Source organism: Nymphalis io, chromosome 23, assembly GCF_905147045.1.
Source record: "Nymphalis io chromosome 23, ilAglIoxx1.1, whole genome shotgun sequence".
Lineage (NCBI taxonomy): Eukaryota > Metazoa > Arthropoda > Insecta > Lepidoptera > Nymphalidae > Nymphalis > Nymphalis io.
The window spans coordinates 9,085,993-9,098,109 of NC_065910.1; the positions used below are offsets into that span (position 1 = coordinate 9,085,993).

At 39.5% G+C, this 12,117-nt stretch overlaps 1 protein-coding gene across 1 annotated transcript; it reads right to left on the reverse strand.

Moving 5' to 3' along the window:
- Nucleotides 1–5,416: 5,416 nt before the first annotated feature.
- On the reverse strand, nt 5,417–6,374 carry LOC126777486 (uncharacterized). The gene is made up of 2 exons (XM_050500494.1): nt 5,751–6,374; nt 5,417–5,449 (listed from the first exon to the last, which is right to left on the reverse strand). The coding sequence occupies exons 1-2, from the start codon at nt 6,372–6,374 to the stop codon at nt 5,417–5,419; spliced, it is 657 nt and encodes a 218-aa protein (XP_050356451.1).
- Nucleotides 6,375–12,117: the final 5,743 nt, after the last annotated feature.

Here is a 12,117-nt window from a genome sequence, read left to right on the forward strand (position 1 = left end):
GGTAGCATGCAAAAGCATTTCCGTGGCGCTAAACGTTAAGACGGAAATCTGGTACCGCTTGCTTTTAGTGGGTATTCCGATGTTCGGGGCGCACCACATGCCCCCCACTGTTCCCGTGGGGGAAACGCATAACGCGTTTTTCCAGCGTTTGAAAAAAAACGGGTATTAAGTTCTGTTGTAATGGCATGGCATGGCTCGGCTCGGCTTAGCTTGGCTTGGCTTTATGTAGCGTGGTATTATGTGGCATGATGTTACTAGTTAAGGTTGATTAAATTGATAGTTTATCGAAATAATGACTTCATCCTATTTTATAATATGACTAACATTTATATAGAAAATAATACATTGGCTTTATATTAATTTTACATACAATTTACACTGCTTTGATTAATATCAAAACTCATAAATATTCAGTGTCGCTTTGTTAAACTAACATAGAGACACTTGTTCATTAATATGGTAATACACTGTAATAAATAATATTATTAATTCATAATAAAGGTATGTTTTTATATATACCTTTAATTAATTTTTGATACACATCATCTATTTTATTTATATGGTGGGTTTGTATGTTTGCAATTGTTCCAAAAATCATAGGCTTTTGTTTTAATTTATTTGAAGTCCTATTGTAAAATAAGTTTAATTTCGTATACGTTTGCGGAAAGGGACACCATAATAGGCCTCGGTCTTACACGACATCTATTCAAATTACGCCTCAGCCTATTTCAATTGGCATCACTACTTGTAAAGTTAAAAAAAAAATTATGTAAAAAAAAAATATGTATATTTGTATCTATGTCCTCTTTGCCTTTCTACGCCATTCATTTAATTGCGATCAAAATTAAGTAAAGGTGCCTCAAAAACAACATTTCAAAGTATATTTGGCCGTTATATTTAAACGTTCTATGTAGACCGAACATAAATCTACCCTTCATACAGTGATGACCAGTGATAAAACAAAATAACAGCTTAGGTAATTTAAAATACGCATAACGCCATCTAGTGATGACGGTCGACTAATTTATGCCACGGCCGATATCTTTTATTTGTAATAGCGCCGCTGCACGCTAGATCACCTGAGGGGCGTCCACTACCTCGTGAGCTCCTGCTGTCGCCAACCATCTGCTCCGATGCGGGCATCGATGTAGAAGACGACGACGATTTGGACTGATGAGGACGACATCAACCACCGAATTGGAAAGCCATAATAATGCAACAACCAACTAGACAGCCACCGGGTCACTGAGACCCTGGCCCTTTGGGCCAGAATGAAATGACGCGACGGTCAAGACCGTCAAGGAGGAGCAGCCCGGGTAGGGGGGGGCAACCCCGAGGCCCGTACCCAGACTGGCCTAGGCCAGCCAGGAGGACCGAACTCTCTCTTTTATTTGTCTACTCTGGATTTGTGCCCAGAACGTCAAAATCCTTTCTAAGATAGTACCTAAGCCCCAGTGGTTATCCCAATCAGTGGGTTAAACCTGAGACCGTTTATCCCAACCAGGCTCTGCGGGATTCTTAACTACTTAAACCATTGCGATGGCCGTCTTCATCACGGAGCAGTGAGAAACTCTTCTTAGCGAGCGAAGATAATCTCACCCCCCAAAACATAGCTACCAGACCAAAAAGGCAGTTAAAATATCTATTACAACAAATAGGAACTAATAACATCAAAGTTCACACTGCTAATCAGTTAAGTAAGTGGCTTTAAACCAGAACAAAGTTACAGGATTGTTTTCCGCACCAACTTAATACCTGTAGGTAAGTAAATAGTGCGAATTATTCAATGCCTCAAACATGGTTTACACAAATAGAAAAACAAAGTAAATGCATTAAAAATCTTCAATGTACATCGTTAAATTTTTTTATTGATTCACTCAACGAGACGAAACAACGAAATTTGAGTGTAAGGTCATTTAACTATGTTTATTTAGTATGTCAAGGAATAATATTGTTAAAATGCAGTAGAAATGCTATTCTGTAAGAACTTTCACTGGTGGTAGGACTTTGTGCAAGCTCGTCTGGGTAGATACCACCCACTCATCAGATATTCTACCGCAAAACAGCAATACTTGATATTGTTGTGTTCCGGTTTGAAGGGTGAGTGAGCCAGTGTAATTACAGGCACAAGGGACATAAAATATTAGTTCTCAAGGTTGGTGGCGCATTGGTTATGTAAGCGATGGTTAACATTTCTTACAATGCCAATGTCTAAGAGCGTTTGGTGACCACTTACCATCAGGTGGCCCATATGCTCCTATCCGCCTTCCTATTCTATAAAAAAAAGAACAACCTTTTTCTCTTATAACCTGGGTTCCTTCAAAAGAGGCGTGAAGAGGCATCTTGCGGGCCGACAAAACGGGGGCGACTAGTGCAGGCCGTTATTCCCGAATGTACTGGCCGTCGCGTTTAAATTCTGCTACTACTTACCATAAAGTTGAGTGGAGTCATTTGCTTTCCCGTCAAATATAAAAAGAACACGAACGTGATTCTACAATGAGTAAAATAATTATAACATTTAAAATACACGCTCGTCACAATGACGGATGTCAGTTGTCGACATTTCAAAAGTGAGATACGAAATGAGTTTTTACAGATCTACTAGTTAGAAATATATGATAATCTATCCGCAATGGAGTAGCGTAATAAGCGAGTTACCTCCATATCGTTTCCTCGAGAGAAGTTGAGATCTTATCCCAACTGTGGGACATTTTTTTTATGTCAGATTAACGATACATGTAATTGCGTATTTAGTCATTTACAATAATGGAACGTCTGAAATGTCAAATATTTTTTTTAATTCAAATAGACTTTTACAAGTACTTTTGAGTCGTCAAACGCAACAAGTTCGGAATGTAGAATCTACCAAAAACACCAGCGAAAAGTTTAGTAATTAGATTAGGTAAGTATCTACTCTTTTTAAAAAATGTATACAAATTTGTGTACACAATTTTTTTTTATAATTTACAGTTACTTAATTTCTACACGAGATTCAGTAATGATATCATCCATGAATTTTTGTCAGATATATATTTTGAAGCAGAGTAATAGGTTTTATTAATAAGATTATTTTTAATAAGTAATTGAAGCCGGCATACAGGCCGCTCAAGATATAGACTGCGGAATTTTATTAAAAATGCGTAAACCTTCGCCTAAAGACGATTTATTAACTTAATTAAGACGGAAGCTTAGGGGAGAATATCTTATAAGAATTAAGATTGTTAGAAATATAGAGAAATGTTTGAATAAATATACTATGATGCAATGTGATAATACCAATTTTCTCAGACATTTCTGAGGGTACCACCAGTTCCTAAATTATAAGTGCTCGAAAAGCTCTCCCAATTTTAATTAATACATCAAAATTAAAACTATAAAATTCATAAACGAAAACCATATAATTCGCATACACATTTACCAAGGGCCCATAACACGGACGGAACTTTTCTCGCATTAAATATGTATATTAATTCCGCAGGCGTCACACACTTGTGGTATGAATTTTTATGACACATGATTACGACTTTACGTGGTAAAATTTTTTCATCGGTCCCAAAGGTCATATTAAGATTACGAAATCGTTTATTCGTAGTAATAAATAAAAGGTTTGACCTTGGCCTTTTATCGTTCGTATTTTGCTATCATTGATGTAGAACAGCCATTCCCAACCTGTGGTACGCGTACCCCAGGGGGTACGAGAGGTCCCATTGGGGGTACGTGAAAATTATATTGTCAGATCAAAGATCAAATAAATTTTGTCGAAAAACATTGCAAACTCTGTACCACTAATTTTATAAGAGTATCCTTGAAAATAATAAATAAATAATAAAAAACTAATAACATTTTGTTAATGTACATAAACTAAAATTCTCTATACTATAGAAATCTCTCTATAGATCACAAGTTTCAAGTTTATTTCAAAGTTAAGATTTAGAATAGGTAGACCTTAAGAGAAACACGACATATTTTAGGAGAATGTATGGAGTTGTCTGCGGAGGAAATTAATGAAAGGTTTGGGAAGCACTGAATGGGAAGCACTGATATAGGATAAGAAGATATTTTTCAAATATTTATCTTAGGAGGTTGAAATAATCAATATGTACTTTTGGCAGGAACTTAATAATTGTTGTCGTTATATATATTTATTGGAATATAAATTTCATGTTTAGAATTTTTTATATTTAAATTATTTAAGCGGCAAATTAGTAAAATAAAAGAACAATATTTAAAAATTATTGCCGATAGATGGCGATATGCGCCCGACATATATATACTTTTTCTTCAATTTCCCTCATCAAATTGTTGAAGACACGATATAAATCCCGTTTTAATTAAATAAATCTCAAAACTTGTACACATACGAAAAATTGGAAAGGTCGCTTGGAGGTGGCACAGCTTTTTCTATATACTAACCTTATATGTTATCGATCGCTGTTTGAGTGTTTTAGTATAGTGTCTTCGCATTATTATATTATAATTAAAGATAATAATTATGTAGTGGAGGTAGACGAACAAAACTCTAATCGACGTCAGTGAATGCGTGAAGCTTCCAGTTGAAAAGGGACATAACTTGCTTTTTTTGGATTTAGATAATAATAAGAATGTACTCCAGACCGATTTCGGCCACGGCGGCAAATCTCAAGAGAGATTAGCCAACTACACAGGAGATACTGCACAAGTGTGTGCGCAAACACAGATGCACTATCTACTCCTTAACTCTCATAATCCGATGGGATGGCAAAAATATGGCTTTACGTGCATTCCGAGGAACGGGAGTGTACTCACTTCCAACTTTCAGACTCCGGGCTACTAGTGAGAATTTTCGACTGAAAAACTCAATAACTTTTATTGATTTGAACCCAGGACCTCCGTATCTGCGGCCTTACATGTAGCCAACGAGGCAGAGGATCTAGATACAATTAATCTTTGTATTGTTATTTAACGCGTTCTTATTTATACCAACTTTACGAATGAAATAAAATACCAAAAAAAAAACACCGAAACGTCAAGTCCGTCCGAAATTATCAACGTTAAAACCAAATAAAACAACCAATATTACCTGTGCCTTCCTACAAATATTTAATCACATCATCAAAATCTAAGAAAATAAAATAACGATGATAAAATACATCTGTATTAACCTAAGCTCAATTTCCAATTAGAAATAATAACAATTACCTTAATTGATGTCCGTTCGGGTCCCATAGTATCATTACCAAAAATCGGTATAAATACAATGCTATCGCCTTTAACTTGTTACAGAGGTTGAATTCGTAATGAAATCTTTGTCTGAAATTGCTATTACTTAAGTATAATTAAGGAAAATTAATTCTCTTTAAATATCTGATACATTTAAATTTCCAGACGCGAAAGTTTATACGCTATAGTTTGGTAACTTTATATTAAAATTAAGATTTTAAAATGACGATTCAAAAGTGGTTGTGAGAGCCTACATGAAAAAATATATTTCGAATTTGACTGTATATTTTTATTACTAGTTGGCCCGGTTTGAATGAAATTTTGGGAGCTCAGTCAGTTTTAAAACATTTATCTTCTAAAAACTAACGCTTATAAAAGATTTAGGTTCAATAATAGTGTTTGCAGAACTATTGATAGTGTAGGTGTATGTACCAGCAGTGTGATGAAGATTTTGATCGCGTAGAACTCGAAAGATGACGACTGCGGTTCCGGTATCTAGACCGTCCGCGCTCTCTCGACATCCTTTCTATTTTTTCGGTTAAACTAGCGACTTGTTTAGCCAGGGCTGCAATTTCGGTATTTTCACTGCTATTACTCGTGACGGCTGATGTTGACGCCATTTGAGGTCCGACCACGTCGCTAATTCGGTCAGCTAATTCCGCCAGATCGTCCATCGTGCTTTTCGATTGCGAAGCAATAATTGCTTGCATATTATGAGGGAGTCGACTTGCCCATATAGTGCGCAGGAAGTCTTCTGGTACTCCAGGTCCAGCTAAGTTCGTAAGATACCTGTAGAACTGTGAAGGTTTTCTGTCTCCTAATTCCTCGTGCATGAGGAGCTGCTTTAATTTCTTCTCCTTGGAACCAGATAATCTTTTTATCAACTCGCTTTTTAGCCTTTCATATTTATTAGTAGTTGGGGGGTAGGTGATTATGTCCTCCACCTCGCAAGCATATTGAGGGTCTAAATTCCCCGTTACATAATAAAACTTGGTCTCGTCAGTTTTTATATTTGACAGAGCAAACTGTGCTTCCATCTGGGAGAACCAAAGAGCTGGTTTCTCGGCGTAAAATGGTGGGATTCTTACACCAACCCGAAATGATTCATACGTGGTCTCACCCGCATGTTCCGGAACGTTCGGTGCCATTTCGATGCGTGCTTTAGACTCGCTCATCTTGCTTGTGTTCTTCGGGGTCACCAGTTGTAGTGATATGAATGATTAAGAAGGAGTGTTGAGCGAGTAAAAGTTGAAGAGAAAGAGTTTATAGATAGAAAGGACAGTTTATTGAAAGTCAGTCAGCTGTACGCTTACACGCGATTAACTCGATTCGAAATTCTAAGAAATTGTATCCGCCGCGTCCTATTTTTATAATTCATAATTTGTAACTGTCTCTGTGTAATTCTGTGCCTCTTCTAAACTTATTCTTCTTCTTCTGACTTTTAGTGTGTGTGTGCTTGTGACTCTCAATAAACTGTCCTTTCTATCTATAAACTCTTTCTCTTCAACTTTTACTCGCTCAACACTCCTTCTTAATCAAAAACAAGCCCCTCCCCAAGCGTGCCTTGAAGCTGTGAATTAGCAATTGATATACGTATTTGCCGTGTGGTGACGGCGACGAATATCACCACCCCATCTCATCCCGTGGGGGGCGTAGAAGTCGACCCGAGGGAATATACACCAGAGAACGGGCAGCAGCGTCTCTCTGAGTACTATGACTTACTGCGATCGCCAACCCGCCTGCCAAGCGTGGCGATTATGGCATATCCCCTCATGATTCGCGCAACTAAACCACGGCCCCTAGTCCCCGGCAGCCCTGCTATTCCTAGCCTTGGTAACAGCTGTGGTAACGGCAGGGCAGGGGGTGCTAAGAATCCCCGGCAGATTTCGTGTTACCAACACCGACGACCTCTGGCCCTGGCAACATATAACACGCGTACACTGCGGACCGACGAGAAGATCATCGAACTGGAGGAAGAATTGAGCAGGTTACACTGGGATATCGTCGGATTATCCGAAGTCCGAAGACAGGGGGAGGATACGATGATCCTGAAATCCGGTAACCTTCTCTATTTCCGAGAGGGCGATCAACTGTCTCAAGGTGGTGTCGGGTTCATAGTCCACAAGTACCTCGTTAACAACGTTGTGAAAGTCGAGAGCGTGTCGGCTAGGGTGGCGTACCTTATACTCAGAATCACCAAGCGGTATTCTTTGAAGGTCGTACAGGTATACGCGCCGACTTCGACACACTCCGACGATGAGGTTGAGGTCATGTATGAGGATTTATCTAAAGCCATACATACCAACAAGACTCATTTCACTGTTGTAATGGTGGACTTCAACGCGAAGCTGGGCAAACGATTCGGTGATGAGTTAAAGGTGGGACCTCATGGAATTGGAGACCGCAACCCTCGAGGCCAGATGTTGGCCGACTTTATGGAGAAGGAGGGACTCTTTATGATGAACTCCTTTTTCAAGAAGCCAGGTCAGCGTAAATGGACCTGGGTGAGCCCTGATGGGAAAACCAAGAATGAGATAGACTTCATCTTGTCGACGAGAAGACAAATATTTAATGATGTCTCCGTGATCAATGCAGTCAAAACTGGGAGCGATCACAGACTCGTAAGAGGCTCGTTAAATATCAATGTTAAACTCCAGAGGTCCCGACTGATGAAGTCTACGCTCCGACCATCACCTCTTCAAATCCGAAATCCCGAAGCCTTTCAGCTCGAACTCCAAAACCGATTCGATTGCCTAGCAGACTGCGAGGAAGTGGACACATACAACGACAGGCTTGTGGAAACTGTCCGTACGGCTGGGTCTAAGACCTTCAAGACCAGCCGTACAAAAGGAACCAAAAAGATCTCTGCCTCTACCCTACGGCTTATGGAGGAAAGACGGAAAATGATTCTGACGTCCCCAGCTGATGCTGCCGGCTATCGGCTGATCAACAAGCGGATTTCAAAGTCTCTAACTCGCGACACTCGCCAATTTAATACAATGCGCATTAAAGAGGCCATCGAGCGGAACAAAGGCTCTAAAGTGTTCGCCAGAGATCTGTCTGTTGGTCAGAGTCAACTGACAAGGCTGAAAACTGAGGATGGCAGAATAGTCACGTCAAGATCTGAGCTGTTGGAAGAGGTTGAGAAGTTCTACGGTCAGCTGTACACGACAGCTCAATCACCTGTCAGTAGTCATGCTGCAGATCCCAGAGCAAGACTAACCCGACACTACACTGAAGATTTTCAGGACGTCAGTCTTTTCGAGATTAGAATGGCTCTCGGACAACTCAAAAACAACAAGGCACCTGGTGATGATGGTATTACAGCCGAGCTTCTGAAGGCGGCTAGTACACCGATCCTCAGGGCTCTTCAGAGGCTTTTTAACTCCGTCATTGCCAAAGGTCAAACTCCAAAAGCATGGCACGGAGGTGTGGTGGTACTTTTCTTTAAGAAGGGTGATAAAACCCTTCTGAAGAATTACAGGCCCATCTCACTGCTGAGTCATGTTTACAAGTTGTTTTCGAGAGTCATTACGAATCGTCTCGAGCAAAGGCTTGACGACTTCCAGCCACCCGAACAAGCCGGATTCCGGAAAGGCTTTAGCACCATAGACCACATACATACGCTGCGGCAAGTCATACAGAAGACTGAGGAGTATAACCAGCCACTTTGCTTAGCGTTTGTGGACTATGAGAAAGCCTTTGATTCGATCGAAACCTGGGCCGTGCTGAATTCTCTTCAAAGGTGCCAAATTGATTATCGGTATATCAGGGTGTTAAAGTGCTTGTACGAGAACGCCACCATGTCGATCCGACTCCAGGATCAGAACTCAAAACCTATCCAACTGCAGAGAGGTGTAAGACAGGGAGACGTGATATCTCCGAAACTGTTTACCGCTGCATTGGAAGATGTTTTCAAGCTTCTGGACTGGAACGGACTTGGCATCAATATTAACGGCGAGTACATCACTCATCTTCGATTTGCCGATGACATTGTAATTATGGCTGAGACCTTGGAAGACCTCGGCACTATGCTCGATGACCTCAGCAGGGTTTCCCAACAAGTGGGTCTAAAAATGAACATGGACAAGACGAAAATCATGTCGAACATCCATGTTGCACCCACTCAAGTCAAGGTTGGAAATTCTGCACTCGAAGTTGTAGACAACTATGTCTACCTAGGTCAGACCATCCAACTAGGTAGGTCCAACTTCGAGAAAGAAGTCAATCGTCGAATTCAACTCGGCTGGGCAGCGTTCGGGAAGCTACACGATATCTTCTCATCCCAAATACCGCAGTGTCTCAAGTCGAAAGTCTTCGACCAGTGTGTGTTGCCAGTGATGACTTATGGATCAGAGACGTGGTCGCTCACAATGGGCCTCATAAGAAGAGTCAAGGTCACTCAAAGGGCAATGGAGAGGGCTATGCTCGGAGTTTCTCTGCGAGATCGAATCAGAAATGATGAAATCCGCAGGCGAACCAAAGTAACCGACATAGCCCGAAGAATTGCTAAATTGAAGTGGCAGTGGGCGGGGCACATTGCTCGCAGAACCGACGGCCGCTGGGGCAGAAAGGTTCTCGAGTGGCGACCACGAACCGGAAGACGCAGCGTGGGCAGGCCCCCTACAAGGTGGACCGACAACTTAGAACGAGTCGCGGGAAGCCGTTGGATGCGGGCAGCGCAAGATCGGCCAACGTGGAAATCCTTGGGGGAGGCCTTTGTCCAGCAGTGGACGTCTTTCGGCTGGTGATGTGATGATGTGATACGTATCAGATTTTCTATAATGTGTGTGTCTGTTTCTGTGAGTATGAATTATGTTGTTATAAGTATGCGTTGTCTATTTGTATGTATATGATAAAACGTAATTATAATTAATACTTCTTACAGTGCCAACTATGAACGGTGGTGACTAAATACCATCAGCTTATGAACTATATGCTTCTGTCTTTCAATTAAATTAAAATACGAATTAAAATAATTGCTTCGTACATCTTTGATCTCTGATTATTTATTTATTAAGTCCGCATTAGCGTGAGTTTGTACAGTTTTTAAATCTCCATCCCGGTTGTTAGGGGGTTTGAATAATTCAAAGCGTTTCATTCAACGGATCTAGACAGGCCTGAGACAAGTATGTAAGTAAATATATATTATTTTTTTTGTAAAAAAATTAGTCTTCTGTCGTTAAAATTGGTCTTAGAAGACTTTTGTAATACTTACATTACATAAAATTTTAATTTTATATCCTGTAAAGCTGTTTTTGTTTGAAACCTATGTCCATTGTTAATGACGAATTTGCGATGTGATTTTGTCACTCAATATGGAAAAAAGTTAAATAACCTTTAATGTCTCACTGCTGGTTTCGTCGAAGAAAAAGGTTCGGGCGTATTCCAACTACACTAATACTTATTAGGTGTTAATATCGAATACATATGTGGCAGATTTTCATTCAAAACATGCTTTTCTCGCGACATTTTCCTTAAGCACGAGCACGAGCTGAATTATGTGGACCATCATCACGGGCTAGAACGTTACCTATTGAATATTACCTTATTAAGTTAAGATATTGAAACCATGAATAAAAACTAAATATTCTATACAGTATGATATATTTTTACTTGTAGAACTTTATACTCATCAAGGTGCAACTCATTTTTGATTCTATCAGTACTCCCTATTGCTGAATGCAAATTTGTGAGCCAGAGTAATTTAGAATTAAAAACATAGTATCGTAAGATCCAGCTAGAAGCAACGTGACGGGTTTTGGAGTGGTTTATACTTCTTGCTGTGCCAGTATTTACTAGCGAAGGTGATAAACTTACCAGGACTAAAGCTTTGCTACCTTTTTATCCCAAAAAAAGTATCATTGCAATTTTTTTTTTAATCTCCCTCAGATAAACGTATTATTACAAAATTATCCTTATATATTCTACCGACAAATAGGATGGACAAATATGACGTCAGGACGTTATTACATTAAAAGCTGACATTTGCACTCTAATACAGGCAGACTGGTCGTCAGGACGTTATAACATTGATAGCTGACATTTGCACTATAATATTGACGGACTGATCGTCAGGACATTATAACATTGACAACTGACATTTGCACTATAATAAAGGCAGACTAGTCGTCAGGACGTCATTATCTTGACAGCCGACATTGGCACTGTAATATTGACGGACTGATCGTCAGGATATTATAACATTGACAGCTGACATTTGCACTATAATAAAGGCAGACTAGTCGTCAGGACGTCATTATCTTGACAGCTGATATTTGCACTATAATATTGACAGAATGATTGTCAAGACGTCGTTATATTGAAAGCTGACACTTGCACTATAATATTGATGGACTGATCGTCAGAACATTATAACATTGACAGATGACATTGGCACTATAATAAAGACAGACTAGTCGTCAGGACGTGTTATCTTGACAGGTGACATTTGCACTGTAATATTGACAAAATTATCGTCAAGACGTCGTATTATTTGTTATGTTACATATGTTACAGCAACTCAATTAGAAGAATATAAAAGAAACTTTCAGGTTTCAAAATCTGTTTACTCACCACCATATGATGACATTAATAATGTAAACACAAGGCGAGGTGCATACACGGACAGTTGTGCTGTGAATATATCACACAGTGATACAACGGAATTTTGGTCAATTGATATGTGTCCATCTTCGCCAAAAAATGATACTTCAGATTCATCTTTTAAAAGACAAGAAAGGAACAATAGCTGTATTGTAGCAAATAAAAAGACTGTGTCTGATGAGAATAGTGGTTTGATGATAGCGCAATTGACTCTAGAACAGCAGCAAGTAGATCAAGTTGGCAGTGAACAAAAACGAAAAATGGTTGATATTAAAGGAACAAAAATAGATAATACAGATGAAGATAAAAAGA